This window comes from Guillardia theta, assembly GCF_000315625.1.
Source record: "Guillardia theta CCMP2712 unplaced genomic scaffold GUITHscaffold_26, whole genome shotgun sequence".
In the NCBI taxonomy this organism is placed as follows: Eukaryota; class Cryptophyceae; order Pyrenomonadales; family Geminigeraceae; genus Guillardia; species Guillardia theta.
In genome coordinates, this window is record NW_005434648.1 from 50,886 (window position 1) to 66,243 (window position 15,358).

A 15,358-nucleotide genomic window follows, 5' to 3' on the forward strand; every position below is an offset into this window, starting at 1 on the left:
ACCTTACTCGTACGATTCGGTCGATGCTGAACGAAGTTGGTCTTCAGAGTATTCAGAGCGTCATCGATACAGTGGGGGATCCTCGTTCTCGACGGCAGGTACCCTCCCATCCTCATGGCCGCAAGATGAAGGGCGATATCCACATCCCTACCTTCTGCCAGTAAATCCTATACTCCTGGAATCCGCGATCGAGTCGCATAGGATTTACTGGCAGAAGGTAAAAAGTGAGGGTCCGAGCAGTACGAGGGCTTGATGGCGGACGTGACGTTGGTCCACCCTTACATTGGCAGCTCTGCCGACCTGACCAAGTGAGGTCAACCTCGACGCCCTCCATGTTGCAGCGTCTGAGAAGATTCGCAAACATCGCGCTGCATATGCCATGACTACTCCTCCTCGAGCGTTCATCCCTCTTGCCATCTCGACGGACGGTACCCTGCATCCTGACACCCTCCGCTTCATCTGGTATCTGGCGGACATCATTGCTCAGCGCTCGATGCCTCTTGAGGATGCGGCGTTTGGTCGGCACTTCGTGCCTGATTTACAGACCTGCTGCTGAGGTCTTGGCTCGCAAACGCGCCGCCACCTATCAGCGCCTCACTATGCAGCTGACGCTGGAGGCGCTCTTGTCTGGTGCGAGGCGCATGACGCCCTTGCGGGCGCAAGCACTTCTCGAGCCAGAGGACAGCTCCTCCTCGGACTTTGTCGAGTCGCCCGAGGGGGAGTCTTCGGCGGAGGTCTCCGACTCCGATGGGGGAAACACGTCGAGTGGCCCCGACGATCGGCGCGGAGCTGGCGAGGCGTCTCCGTCCCTCACTGTGACGTCGGGTGCCTCCGGAGAGCTCGACACCACTCGGGTGCTTGCTGCTGGTCCGAGCTCGCCTGCTTCCTCCCCGGCATCGGTCGGGTCACGCCGGTCCTTGGGCATTGCTGCGGCGTCGCCGCCGTCACGGGCGGCTACCGCTGACTCGGCTACCGCTGACTCGGACTCCGGAGGCTAGCGAGGAGGACTACCTCGAGCGGTACCGTGTTCCTGTGTCCAGCCTCCCTCCGTCCGCTGCCCCAGGCGGACCCCCGGGCAGCGCCGGCTCCTTGTCGGCGGCTGCCCTTTCTCCGTCCGCGGCCGCCCGCTTTGTGGCGGCAGCGGACGTCTCGACTGACAGTGGTCAGTCGGCTGCCTCCGGGTATCGTGTCTAAGGGATTTTATTCCTCCTGCATGCTCCTGCTGCTTGTTGCTTGATTGCCTGACCCTTCGGCTGCTTGTCTGCGCGGCTTCGCGCTTGGGCTGGCGATGCCGCGTCTGGTTGCCAGCAGTGCTGAATATGGAGAGGATTTACTGGCAGAAGATAAAAAGTGCCTCAAGCAAGACAAAGCAGGAACAAGCTGAACCGGCAGGTACACAGCGCACAGCGACAAGCTGCACAATCACACACAAAACACAAGCCCGAAAAGAACCAGCACTGCTGGCACCCAGACGCGGCAGCGCCAGCCCAAGCGCGAAGCCGCGCAGACAAGCAGCCGAAGGGTCAAGCAATCAAGCAACAAGCAGCAGGAGCATGCAGGAGGAAGAAAATCCCTTAGACGCGATACCCGGAGGCAGCCGACTGACCACTGTCAGTCGAGACGTCCGCTGCCGCCACAAAGCGGGCGGCCGCGGACGGAGAAAGGGCAGCCGCCGACAAGGAGCCGGCGCTGCCCGGGTGTCCGCCTGGGGCAGCGGACGGAGGGAGGCTGGACACATGAACACGGTACCGCTCGAGGTAGTCCTCCTCGCTAGCCTCCGAGTCAGCGGTAGCCAAGTCAGTGGTAGCCGCCCGTGACGGCGGCGACGCCGCAGCAATGCCCAAGGACCGGCGTGACCCGACCGATGCCGGGGAGGAAGCAGGCGAGCTCGGACCAGCAGCAAGCACCCCAGTGGTGTCGAGCTCTGCCAGTAAATCCATCTCTGCTGACCTTCGACTCTTTCACAAAAGTCAGTCAGCCTCCGTTCTTCAGTGTACCTCGGGCGTCTGTCAGGGCGATGTCCCCTCCAGCGTATTTTTCTGCCACAGTATCCACCCCCTGCTCCTCCATATCGCAGAGCTTTTTCCCTCTGTTCGAGTCTTGGCCTATGCTGACAACGTCGTGCTTGTCGGTCCACTCGAGGATGCCGTTGCAGCTACGTCCGCTAGAGATTCAACCTCGCCTGAGTCTGATCTCTCGCAGCTGAAGAAGAGCCTTAAGCGCCGTCTCAAGACTCAACTTCTTCACTTCGAGGTCGTCACTGGCGGGATTACACTTGGCGGCCTGCCTCGTTCACTGCGGGGCTGAATCTTTCGCTGATCTTCTTGCTGAAGCACAAGAGAAGTTCCCTGATGTACTGCAGGTGGATTTGACTGACATCCTCGACACCACTAGCCTGATCCAGGCGATCAAGCGCTACAGCTCCTTTGCGGGGACCGATGACCAAGGGTGGAGGATTCGGCAACACCTGTCTCCCCTCTCTAGTCATCCTGCAGCTTTGAAGCTCTACTGCAAACATATCTTCCAAGGTAGTAGAGGATTTACTGGCAGAAGATAAAAAGTGCCTCAAGCAAGACAAAGCAGGAACACCAAGGGGTCCTTCTTGGCCAAATGCCGGATCTTCTTATTCCTGCCCTGTCAGCCATTCGTCGAGGAGGCAGATTTATTCCCCTCTCCAAGGGAGCTGATAAACCTGGTCTCCGGCCAATTGTCATCGGTTCCGAAGTTCTGCACACCGTCGACTCGCGACGAAGCTTGCTTTGGCAGCGATTCGCTCATTTCTTGACCAGCACTACCTCCTGGCACACAGCGCACAGCCGACGGTTTTACTAGGCACTTTTTCTAGTACTTTATACGAGTAAAACTCAGACCGTTGACGAAATCGCCATGCGCATTGAAGATCATGGTATCGTAACACAGAGCATTTGTCTCGGACAAAGTATGGACTTGACAAACTTGAATCACTCGCAGAAGGTAAAAAGTGCCTCACTGAAGCAGCAGAAAGCACGCGGCAACAACTTAGCAAAACCGTTAGGCAGAGAGCACACAGCAACCAAAGCGGTTACCGAAAGTAACCAGCTGAGCACTGCAGTGGCAACCTTTACCCATCAGGCTCATACAACAGTTTATTGTTGAAACTTCAATAAACCACCCCCTTCGTTGTAATATCAATAGAATGACATACAAATTACTAGCCGTTATTATCCATACAGATCTTTCAATTGGGGGGGGGGTATTTTTGGTACTATACGCGGGGTGGGTGGATCTTCTTACCTCGAGCACCCCCTGTTATATTTCAGGCAAGAGTTCTTACCTCACCCCAAGTACCCTATACCCTTACTGAGCTGAGACCTGTAGGAAAAATGACCCCTACTGAAAAATGACCCCCCACCCCTCAATTCTCCGTCCCCTCCCCCCCCCCTCCCCCAATGGTGACCCAAAAATTAGAATCTCAAAAAAAAAGTCGAAATCGCGGTGTGGTGCAAACCCCGAACGGTAAAACAACAAAGGAGCAACGAGAATATAGAATGTTGTGATTAAAAAAAAAGAACATCCCTGCAAATCCACCGGTACAAATCAATTCTTCCGAAGTCTAAACACCCGTCTGTTTATCTATCAAAGTAAAAGTAGGGTTGGGTACCAGGTTTGTGGCTCAACAAACTTCGAATATTTCCCGCCTTCCCGCCTTACCGCCTTCATCCGAAGTCTAACTACCCGTTTGTTTATCTGTCGAACTTGAGTAGGGGTGGGTACCAGGTTTGTGGCCTTCCCGCCTTCCCGCCTTCATCCGAAGTCTAACTACCCGTTTGTTATCTGTCGAACTTGAGTAGGGGTGGGTACCAGGTTTGTGGCCTTCCCGCCTTCCCGCCTTCATCCGAAGTCTAACTACCCGTTTGTTATCTGTCGAACTTGAGTAGGGGTGGGTACCAGGTTTGTGGCCTTCCCGCCTTCCCGCCTTCATTCGAAGTCTAACTACCCGTTTGTTATCTGTCGAACTTGAGTAGGGGTGGGTACCAGGTTTGTGGCTCTGTAAAGATTTCCCCGCCCTCCCGCCTTCTCTCCCTCCCTCCCATCCTCCCTCCCGCCTTCCATCACTCCCTTCTTCCCGCCCTCCCTCCCTCCCTCCCTCATTCCCGCCTTCCGAAGCTCCCGCGTTCACCCTGATCAAATATGGGGAAAAGGAAAAGAGGAAAACAAAGAAAGTCTTGTTCTGATTCACAGACGACTGTCAAGATGTGTTTGAAAAAACATCTCAAACATCACACAATGATCGGTGTGATTGATGATTGGGTGAAACACATAAGCAAAATAAGCCATCGAGGTAGCATCATCTTCAATCATCTATTGTTATGGTGTTTTGAGAAGGATTCAATGCAAGGTGATGATACGTACATTACAAGGCTGTTTGATCAGATATACAATCGTACTAGAAAAGTAACAGACAAAGAAAAAGAAGAAGGGATGCAAGAAGAAACGGTCAAGACCAATGGTGGAGAGAAAGTTTTCTTTCGGACCTGTTTTCTGATGGGTGAAAAACGCAGAGGTAATGCAATTCAGTTTGATATTTTAGACGAGTTTTGGCAAGAAAAAGGGAACAAGTATCTACCAATACAACGCAGGAAAGAAGGGGATATTCGAGTACTGTACTATTCTGCTGATCAATATGCAACAAATTTCCAAAATTACATATTCTATACGATGGGACAAAAACAGACTAGATACATAAAGGAATGGGGAAAGCTCAATGGGATTTCTTCAGAAAAGGAGATACAGGATATACGGAATACAGTAAACGGATGGAGCTTTCCACCAAAAACTCGTGTTCTCGAAAGACAGGATGTCATTGATTTCATAAGGGAACAAAAAGAGATCATTGGATGGGACAATCATTATAACTTGTCATGGGCCCGTGACAAAATCAAGAAAAACCCTGAACAGCAAAAATGGATGCAATTACACATGCCAAATCTTGTCAAGTACCATTTTTCGGTTCTGAGGTTTTTGGAGATTCATGATATATCTGATCGATACACGATCGCTCCGATTTTTCAGATACGCAAACAATTTATTCGCGTAGACATTTGGGGTTTATTCTACATTATGGATCAATCTGGTCTGTTGCAATATTCAAAGGGTGGGAAAAGCAAATGCATGAAAAAGTTCATACAACAAAAACATAAGCGATTCTTGTCGGTGTTGAAGCTACAATCAAATTTGAGAAAGAAAGGGACAGTTGATAGCATACAGACTGACGGAGTCGCACTCTGTGTGACGTTCAAGAAGAGAATACACAATGAGACAGACAATACTACTACAAAGAAAAGCAAAACAAGAGATTGTGATGTGTCATCAAGACGAGTTATTGCAATCGATCCTGGTCGCAATGTACTGATATGCGGTGTCGAGCAAATACCTGGTCAAGAAAAACCAAAGCAGTATCGATATACTCGAAGGCAGTACTATCATGAGTCTCATATTACTCGGAATAACGCCAAGTTAGAAAAATGGAGACAAGGCATAACAGAAGAATCAAACGATATTGCAAGAGTGTCAGCAAAAACGTCTCGGTTGGATCACTTTGAAAGATACATCGACACCGTGGTGAGACTAAGCGAGATCCTGTTCGAACACAATTGTCAAAACAAGTTCGCACGCCTGAAGATGGATAACTACATCCACAAACACAAGGCGATTGATACGTTCTTCAAGAAGATGAAAGGTAATGGGACAGATCAAAATCCAATAATTGCATACGGTGATGCATCATTCGGTTGTACTGGGCGTGGAGAGAAGTCAGTGCCTGTAAAATGGATCAAAAGGCGATGTCAGAACTTCTTCGAGGTGACGGCAGTTGATGAATACAGAACGACAAAATGTTGCAATCAATGTCATCAAGAATTGTATGATTTGAGACGCAAACAAATCAACAAGAATGGTATACTTGCTGACGAAGTGTCAGTGGTGCGGGGTTTGAAATGGTGCAGATCCACCAATTGTGTTCAAAACCGTATCAAGTCTCGTGATGTCAATGCTGCTATGAATATTCTATTGTGCTACATGTCTCTACCAGCACGACCAGATTTTCTGAAACGGCCTTGAATCACACATGGGTCTGGTTATACTTCAACCTGTTCTTCATAGAAAGGATGAAGTACGAGTCAGACACAAGGAAATATTGGCGTGTGGGTCTTCAATGATCCATAATTTCGACGGAAAATTTAGAATTTTGAAATTTTATGTTTTGTGTCGTTTAGCTAATAAACTCGACCAGCAAGTTCAGGGCAGAAGGTTGCGAGTTTCATGGCGACGAAGCGTTCAGGGCAGAAGGTCGAGGTGCAGGAGCAACGTCTGCAGCTTGCAGATAGAGAGGAAGCCGTTGATGCTCCTGCACAGAAGAAGCGAGACAAGAAGGCCCGGAAGAGCAGCAGCTTCGCCGGGTCCTTGGAACATGGAGATTTGGTTGACCAAAGCAAGCAACCGGTTTCAATCTGCGTCTGGGTTCCTAAGGGAGGATGCGGCAAAACAACCTTCACCTTCCACATCAGCCGAATCTTTGCTGAGCGAGGATACAAGGTGCTGATGGTTGATTGCGATAGTCAGCGAGACCTGTCCCAGATTTCGCTCCGGAAGAGGTTCGACGAAGAAACAGAGTACCAGGAGGATTACACGAGGTACATCACTAGAGAGGGCCCGAACAAAACGAGCGTCAACCGTACCCTGTATCAGATGCTTCAGCCCCTTATTTCCCAGAATCTTGGGGAGTACCGCATTGCAGAGGCTAACCCTGAAGTCATCCTTGAGAAGACTGACAAGGGAGGCTGTCTGCACTTGCTGGCCGGCCATCATGAGACGGACGTGATCGACTCAAAGCTAGCCTCGCACGAATCCACCATCCAGACCTTTCCGCAAAACGCAGAACTCATTGGTGGGGTGTACGCTGCGATACAACGCGTTGCTCAGAACATGAAAGCTGACATAATCATCTGTGACCTGGCCCCGGGCAAGGGCCCATTCACGCGGGCGCTCATGATGTCTTCAGACTACTACATCGTCCCCGTCAAGCCTGACTTCTACTCGTACGAGGCCGTCACCTCCATCGTCGATCGGATGACGCGGAACCCTGAAGGAGCAACGGGGTTCGCGGCAGAGAATCATTGCTGGATCGAGTACGCGCACACGTACCTTGTTCCCATGACGGCCAAATGCAAGTATCCCTTCCCAAAGAAGAGCCCAAAATTCCTCGGGTACGTCATCACCGATTACTCAGTGCACATCGCCAACAATGGGCAGATGGCTCAAGGTGTGGTCACAGAGCAGACGGCGAGGAATCGCGAGAGATGGATGAACGCCATTCACACGGTGGTTAACAGACGCGTCACTGACCTCGTCAACTTCTCGCTCACCAACGGCGATCGAGTTTCCTCCGCGTTTGAAGTTGCGAGCTACAACGCGCTCAATGTGGTGCCGTACCTCGTGGGGAAGGTTCGGTCCTTCGAGACCCTTCAGTCCATTAGCCACATCTGGGGAGTTCCAGTGCCCTTCCTCGACAAGGATAAGGGACACTTCGTGCGCGACGATGGCTTCGGGCAACTTGAGCCGATGAACGGGCGAGACATTCCCACCTACGTGGCCAAGTGCGACTTCTTCAAGAGGATCTTTGATCAGATCGCATGGACTATGCTTTCTCTGATCCATTCTGACAATGGGCCTGGCCGTTGCAGGATCAAGGAGCCCGAGGACTTGCTGAAGAGCAAACTTGGCGGGCGACCGCCTCCATCTCCTCTCTTCTTCAACGCTGACCGTGACATGTGAGAGATGCTCGTGCGGAGGCTTCTGATAGATGAGTCGAGTCAGTGTAAAGAAGCCGACGACGAGCGGGGCAAATGAAGTTACCTAACTTATTTACTCTTGTCGTGCTAAAGCTTGTTAAAGATCGATCGCATTAGAGAGAAACACATCACCGGAGTTTCACCTCGTGGAAAACGAGGAGCAGAGTATCTTGGCCTAGTATGCCGGCGGACCACTAGGATGTTCAACCAATCCTCAGAGTCCGTGCCTGCCGCTGCTGTGAGCCATGTTTCTTGTCGTACATGGCGCTAGGAGGAGCAGGAGCAGGAGCAGGAGCAGGAGCAGGAGGAGGGGGAAAGAGGAGGAGGATGAGGAGGGGGGGGCGAAGGGGGAAAGAGGAGGAGGAGGAGGAGGAGGAGGAGGGAGGGTTTAGGGAATGGAGTGGAGAATGGGGAACGAGGCTTGCGATTCGACAGGTAAGTGCACTGTGAAGATGAGGGGGAGGTTTGAATTCGGGCATGCAAGAGCTTGATGAAAGATATTCTCTCTCCTTCCTCTTCCTCTGCCCAGCGAAAGGTTGTTCTTCGCACGCTGAGAGGCGATAAGCTCGGGTTGATGGCGATGTCTTTGGTCGAGCAAGAGTATGAGACCAGCACAGAGCAGTTGCTGCCCTCGCACCTCTACGTCCTCATGCACGGCTTCAACTCACGCGCAGAGCACCTCAACTATGTGGCCAAGGAGATGGCGAACAGGCTTAGGCCGTCAGCTGCGGTCTACAGCTCGTTTTGCAATGAAGCGAAGATACCCAACTTCCTGTTCCATCCGACGCATGACGGGATCGACAGTGGGGGGGGGGCGCCTTTCTACAGAGATCCGACAAGTATATACTTCAGCTGGCGGAACTCCTCTTCCAGCCTCTACATCCGCTTCGCTCGAAGGCTCTTTTACGAGCCGTCGACAGCTCAAGAAGAAGAAGAGAGGCAAGGGAGGAGGGGAGGCAGGGGAGGCAGGGGAGGCAGGGGAGGCAGGGGAGCAGGAGAGAGAAGAAGGTGAGGTGTGAGGAGGAGAGGGGAGGAGAGGGGAGGAGAGGGGAGATAAGAGGAGAGAGGACAGGAAAGAGAAGGTGAGGACAGAATGAGAGGAGGAATTGAAGGCTGCGCAGGTCTCGGAACGGGCTCATTCCCCTGACGTACATGACCACTGCCACTCCTCATCTCAGCACGCAAGCGCTGCTGCCCAAGGCACTAGAAAAGATGGTGACGGGGTTGGCGTTGTATGGGGGAAGAAGTGCTAAACAGGTGAGATGAGCGATGAGAGACGCGGGTTGACATGATGGCAGCTGTTGCTCGTGGACCTGGGTGAAAGAGTTGTGCAGTATGCGAGCGGGCAGAGCGTAGAGGACATGTGAGATGTTGGCTTTTCTTCCCTCCTTTTCTCTTCTCGTCTCATTCGGGTGGACAGTCAACGTCTTGCGCGAAGATTGTCAGAAAAGGGAGACATCTGCTTCAGCACTCGAACAAAAGTGATCCCACTCCCCATCCCCCTTCCTCTCTTCCTATCTCCCTCTCCCTCCCCCTTCCTCTCTTCCTATCTCCCTCTCCCTCCCCCTTCCTCTCTTCCTATCTAGATCAGGCTGAGCTATGGGGCAGGGAGTGCTTGAATATCCCCCAATTTCTCCGATCTGCAGAGACGAGGTTGTTGTTTGAGAGCTTCCGTTGCCTGTTTCGCGCTGTGAAGAACAAAAATGCTGAACTGAAGGGAAGGGACACGCAAAGGAGGAGAGGACCGAAAGCGAAGGAGGATGTACAATGATTGCAATCTTCAGTGACCTTAACTTTTGTTTCAGATGACAGCAAAAGGAGCCACTCGCTCCCCTCAGGTTGATCTCCTGCCCCCACTTCCCTCTTGCCTCGTTCCTTCTCGTGCTTCCTTCCTCTGACTGCAGCAGGCGAGGCGCATGAAGGTTCTGCTAGTGGGGGAGGGAGGAGCTGACGCCTTTAGGCTGTCGGGGCTGAAGGAGATTTTCAGGGAAAGAATCAGCCCGCGGTACTCGAGGAGGAACAACAAGTCCGCGGTCGACCTGGACCTCCTCAAGGATCTGCAGTCCCCCTCTCCCCAAGCTGACTCCTCCCGCGCACCTCTCCCCAAGGTGGCAAAATATTCCTGCGAGATTATGGATGAAGACAGGAGAGGAGAGGAGAGGAGAGGAGGGGAGAGGAGAGGAGAGGAGAGGACAAGGCAGGGGAGAGAGGATACACGGAAGTTGGAATTCAGTGGGAATCGCGAGAGAGGAGATTGGAGGGAGCGAGGGGATAGAAATGAGATTTCACTGGTACCTGTCAGATCTCCTTGACTCTCCTCTCTCCTGCCCACGACGGCTGAGGTTCCTGCAAGACCAGCACACCGTCCCCTTCTCCTCGAGATCCACCCCTACATTATGCGCCCAGCCTCCATGTATCCGGCGGCGCTGCCCCAGGCGCCCCCCCGGGCCTTGTCGGCGGCTGCCAGCTCTGCGGCAGCGGACGCCTCGACTGACGCTGTCAGTCGAGGCGTTCTTGGTCGGAAAGCAATTTCTCCGACCATAGGCGCCCAGCCTCCATGTACAGCCTCCATGTACGAGCACACAATAAAAGCTTGCGCAGGAAATCTAAAAAGCTGCGCAGCTTTTATTGTGTGCTCGTTGCTCCTTTGTTCGTCTTGAGGCGCTTTCTCCCTTCTGCGAGTAAAACTTCTTCCTTGGGCCCATAGCTGCGCAGACAAGCGCAGCTATGCGGAAGCTCCCGCTTGGACCTCGCAAACTCAAGCAGCTTTGATGAGTTTAAAACTCAACTCATCTACAAGCCACAAGCACAAGTCATCGTATCCAGGGATGGAACATGAGGCCGCGGCAAGCCTGTAGATATTGCCTCAAGCAGGACCAAGTAAGACGAAAAAGACCTACACACACAAAAGCGCAGCCATGGGGGAGAGGGATGGTAGCAGAGAAAGGGATGGTAGCAGAGAAAGGGATGGTAGCAGAGAAAGGGATGGTAGCAGAGAAAGGGATGGTAGCAGAGAAAGGGATGGTAGCAGAGAAAGGGATGGTAGCAGAGAAAGGGATGGTAGCAGAGAAAGGGATGGTAGCAGAGAAAGGGATGGTAGCAGGGAAGGGGATGTAGTCACATCTTTCATGAGATTACTCAAAAGAACATTGCCGGTGAGGCTCTACATCTTTCATGAGATTACTCAAAAGAACATTGCCGGTGAGGCTCTGCGCTGGCGCACCAGCTGGCCGGCAGCTGGCCGGGCGCACAGGCTGCTTATGGTCAGCCAGTATGTGCGGATACCACCTTTGTAGCACGCATGGTGGTTTATGGTCGGAGACATGCTGCCCTCGTCCTGCTGGTGCGATGAATACCATGCTATGCTATCCTCCTGACTGCTGTATCCTATGCTATGCTGTCCTCCTGCCTGTTGTATCCTATGCTATGCTGTCCTCCTGCCTGTTGTATCCTATGCTATGCTGTCCTCCTTCCTCTTTTTCTGCCAGTCCTCTTCTGTTTCCTCTTCTATCTTCTTTTATCGTTTCAATGATCCCGCCTCCGCTGCACTCCGATTCCTTCACCACCTTTCTGCTTGTTCCCTTGCCTTTTCTTTGTTTGCTTCTTTCCTGTGTTTTCCTTTATCTTTTATGGACCTGCCGAAATACATCTGATCCTTTTCTTGTTTAATCTAGATGATTTGTAGTAGTTGTGGTACATGCTCCCATGGATTCAAGCGACTGGGGTCAACGAAACTTTGCGAGGGTTTCATGTTCTGTCCTTCATTCCTCTTCAAAGGCACGCGTGTCATACCTGCAGGGCTCAACATGTGCAGGGCTGGTTCGAGGTAAGCACCAAAGGGATTGTCATGATGTAATCTGGAATCTTAGTGAATTACACGAAGCTGAAAAAAGAATAATGGAAATGGAGAAAACTATTAGACAGCAAGCCATGAAAATTCAAGAGCTCGAACACCTACTGGTTGAGAATAGCATGGTGGACGGAAAGGTACCCTCGTTTATCATTCAACTCGTGCATGCTAACGGGTGTACAAGAGAGGGATTGCCTCGTCCGATGAGAGTCAAAGCGTCGATGAGAGGTTTTGGAACGCATCAGACTTGAGGAGGTTTTACTCCAGCAAGCCGATTGGGTTCATAAGGACTTGCTTTCCGACCAAGAACGGCTGCCCCCGCCAAGGAAATCTTGTATGAAGGCAGATGCTATTTCACCGCCGCTCAATCAATGAGTTGCAGGCTCCAACCTCTCTCGCGAAGCTACGAGTTCACTTTGGTTCGAACCCGACGCACAGGCGAGTGAGCTGACATCAGCAGTTACTGCTCGCTCACTTTCTTGTTCAGCTTGGACGGCTTGGCTGACTTCTCGCACCTCTGGGTGTTTTTCGTGTTCCACCAGAATGAGAATGTGAGGGAGGCTCTTGCTCGACCCTCTTTGCCTTACTTTCATACCAAGTCAACTCCTAAGCCGAAAGTCTATCCTCCTCGCCTAGACGGCAAGCCCAAGGTAAAGAGAGGGTAAGAAGACCCGCTGGTGTCAAGTAAGGGTGACCCTAGGGAGTGTTTGCCACCCGCTCTCCCCATCGACCCCACCCGTTGGGGTTGACTCTCTCCAAGATCGACAAGGTGGAGCATGACGTGATCTACCTAAGCGGCGTGGATCTCGTCGATGGGACTCCGGTCAACCCCATGGTTCGCAAAGAGGAGGACTTACCTGGCTTCAGGTGATCGACATTAAGCCCTACATCGCCGTCTACGACTCTCCTCGACCCTCGGACGAAGTCTTTGCTCCGACATGGTCTCTACCAGAGGGCAAGAGGGAGCTGCGCGTTGAGTTGAGTGAACAAGCTCTGATGGTCCTGCTGGCTGTGCCTGGTGACGAATGACTTGCAAGGACAGGACATCTTGGTGCTGGAGTCCAGCAGAGAAAGACCAGAGCACTTCTCGAGCTGGAGGGAAGCAGTTGCCGGGCTGCAGGAGATGCTGGCCTTGGATCCAAGGTCAGCGTACAGGAGAAACAAGTGCCGAGATGTCGTCTATCCCGTCTACTACGATCGCTTGAACGTCTGTTGCAAGTTCCTTGACGCCGATGCAACTCACTCAGAGTCTGTCCAAGTCATGAACATCTCCTTGCGCCATGGCCCGACAGATAGAAGTCTTGCTGCAAGTCTGGAGCCACTTGAGGAGCCTGGAGCGCAAGTTGCCGATGAAAACCTCAACGCGCGGAGGAGGAGAGACGGTCGAATGGATCTGAACTTCAGCGAGATTTCAGTGAAGGCAGGCACGCGGCTCCCTGACGCACTCTTCTCCTCCTTTCCTCAGTTCTTTCCGTCACTTTCCTCGGCTCGAAAAGCAATCCGTCGTAGAGAGGTGAAATGAGCAGTCTATGTCTTCTTCTCTCTGTTCCTCCCTCCTCGTCTTGCCTTACCCTTCCTTGTCATGTTCTTGTCTGTGCGTTTGTATTTGCCATGCCTTGTCTTCTGTGCCGAGCTTCTTCCTCACTTCTGTTCGTTATGTCGTTCTCCAAGCAGATTCTCTGCAACAACCGAATAGCAACTTGCGGCACAGCGCTCGAGCAAGGAGACCGGATCTCCATGTTGCCCAGGAAGGAGAGGGACAGGACGAGGATTCCCAGAAGCAGGAGTAAGAGAAGCGAACAGTCGATGTCGTCTCATTGCCTCACAGGCTCACCCGTCAGGCATCGCTCGCCAAGCAACGAGGTGAGGGAGACAGAGGAATTTAGTTGATCGACTTCCCTTCTCACCTCTTCGCAAGTTGATTGCTCTCGTTGTTCGCTGCATGGCGTCTCTCAGTCGCGCAAGTCTTCGCAGGTCTTGTGCTCTCTCCTCTCCTTCCTGAAGTCGTGCGGGCAGAAAGCCGCGGGTTCTCTTCCTGGACGACGAGCTTGTTGTAGTCGAGAAACCAGAGTGAGCTGAGCCGCGTGAGACCCGAAAAGCTAAAGACAGAGTCACGTCAGACACCTCCCAACAACGTTTCCTCGCGGCATTGAAGGCGCAAGACGGAGAGCAACAAGCGAGCACACAGATCTCACAACGTTTGTGACTGAAACCCTCCAGGCAAAGCGCTTCTCACTCCTCTCAGTCCTCTCCTCTCATCCTCTGAATCCTTCTCACTTCGTCTTTCTCCTTCCTCTTGCCTTCTCTCACAAGTGCATGTCCTGTTGTTGCATGTCGTGTCATTGTCTGCTCAGGCCAAGGGGTTCACAACAGACTTCATCGCGCCTTGTCATCGACTTGACAGCGCTACTGGAGGGCTCGTCGTCTTCGCGAGGTGAGGATGTGTCAGAGGAGGCACGTGCACATCACCTCCTGCAGGTCAAGACAAGCGGCTTTCAGGATATCTCAGCAGTTTGAGGATCGAGCCATCGGGAAGGAGTACCTGGCGGTGACTGCTGCGCTCCCAGCTGCGCTCCTCTAGTTCCTTGTCACCTCAGCATTAGGTCGTCGTCGGGGACGCTTCTCGGTATGGACTCGTGGGAACCATCGACAGAGAGATCGACGGCAAGTCAGCGATCACCAACTTTCAAGGTGAGCATGTCTGATCTTGTTGCTGCCTCATTTCTCTTGCCAGTCTTGTCTGTACGCTCGAGTCGCAGGTGTGCGTCGTCAACCTCCTCGCTGTGAGTCTTACTAGTCTCATCGTCAGGTATGGCAAGGTCACTCTTCTCCTGCTGCGTCCGCAAACAGGGAGGAGGCATCAGCTCCGGATTCATCTCTCGCAGTTGGGACATCCGATCCTCGGGGATGACAAGTACGGGGTCTCACTCGCTCACTCGCTACTCGCTGGTCGCTCTCAGTGGCTCCTGCAGCCGTCGGGCGACGTTTGAGAGCTTCACCTGCGTCCTCCAGCTGATTCTTGCCCAGCAGGTACCCAGCAAGGTTCAGTGGGTGGACTCGAAGGCTTTGAGCAGGGAGGAGGCGCAGCTGCTGCTTTGGGCCTCCAGGCTGAGCCTGCGACATCCAACTACGAACGAGGAGCTGGAGTTTGAGTCTCGAGCGCCTCCGAGCTTCCATGAGGGCGACAGCAAGTGACCCCATAGCCTTCGCGACTTATATTAAGATCACCGCTTCCATGATGTTGAGCTTGAATACCGCATGCCCATGTTGTGTGTCTGCGCAGCTGCCGTGCTACGGTGACTCTCGGAGTTGCGTGTATGCTCGTCTGGCGTGCGGGTAGTTATCTCTGACTCTGACTCTGACTCTGCCACCGGACTCTCACTCTGACCGTGGCACGCGGCGGCCCGGCGCTGCCCGTCCCTTCTCCCTTCTAACGTTTCTCTTGTAACTTTTCTCTCTTCATTTCCACTCTGTCACTTGTTTTAGCGAACGTCATTTGTTTTTTTGCATATCTTTTTTTTTTTAAAAAAACGTTTTTTTTCACTTTCCGACCCGGCTCGGGCTGTATGAGTCGAATTTCAGAAGTTTTGAATTCGAAACTGCATGGTTTGTGACTTTTCACACGCCTGGCATGGCAGAGGAACGGAAGCGAGCCGAGGAGAGCTGAGAACCTGATGGA

At 52.5% G+C, this 15,358-nt stretch overlaps 4 protein-coding genes across 4 annotated transcripts; 3 read left to right on the forward strand and 1 right to left on the reverse strand.

Moving 5' to 3' along the window:
* Nucleotides 1-2,105: 2,105 nt before the first annotated feature.
* GUITHDRAFT_106718 (hypothetical protein) lies at nucleotides 2,106-2,778 on the reverse strand (the record flags this gene model as incomplete). Its single annotated transcript, XM_005834191.1, has 4 exons — nucleotides 2,106-2,214; nucleotides 2,274-2,395; nucleotides 2,590-2,629; nucleotides 2,693-2,778. The coding sequence occupies 4 exons, from the start codon at nucleotides 2,776-2,778 to the stop codon at nucleotides 2,106-2,108; spliced, it is 357 nt and encodes a 118-aa protein (XP_005834248.1).
* A 3,522-nt stretch (nucleotides 2,779-6,300) lies between these two features.
* On the forward strand, nucleotides 6,301-7,812 carry GUITHDRAFT_106719 (hypothetical protein; the record flags this gene model as incomplete). Its single annotated transcript, XM_005834192.1, has 1 exon — nucleotides 6,301-7,812. One exon carries the CDS (start codon nucleotides 6,301-6,303, stop codon nucleotides 7,810-7,812), a length of 1,512 nt encoding a protein of 503 aa, XP_005834249.1.
* A 597-nt stretch (nucleotides 7,813-8,409) lies between these two features.
* On the forward strand, nucleotides 8,410-9,196 carry GUITHDRAFT_106720 (hypothetical protein; the record flags this gene model as incomplete). Its single annotated transcript, XM_005834193.1, has 3 exons — nucleotides 8,410-8,837; nucleotides 8,951-9,086; nucleotides 9,128-9,196. The coding sequence occupies 3 exons, from the start codon at nucleotides 8,410-8,412 to the stop codon at nucleotides 9,194-9,196; spliced, it is 633 nt and encodes a 210-aa protein (XP_005834250.1).
* A 2,536-nt stretch (nucleotides 9,197-11,732) lies between these two features.
* Nucleotides 11,733-14,874, forward strand: GUITHDRAFT_106721 (hypothetical protein; the record flags this gene model as incomplete). Its single annotated transcript, XM_005834194.1, has 18 exons — nucleotides 11,733-11,816; nucleotides 11,864-11,958; nucleotides 12,062-12,121; nucleotides 12,167-12,230; nucleotides 12,279-12,329; nucleotides 12,440-12,502; nucleotides 12,547-12,678; nucleotides 12,722-13,192; nucleotides 13,428-13,465; nucleotides 13,521-13,542; nucleotides 13,598-13,653; nucleotides 13,696-13,749; nucleotides 13,800-13,881; nucleotides 14,034-14,113; nucleotides 14,158-14,227; nucleotides 14,283-14,370; nucleotides 14,414-14,440; nucleotides 14,489-14,874. 18 exons carry the CDS (start codon nucleotides 11,733-11,735, stop codon nucleotides 14,872-14,874), a joined length of 1,923 nt encoding a protein of 640 aa, XP_005834251.1.
* Nucleotides 14,875-15,358: the final 484 nt, after the last annotated feature.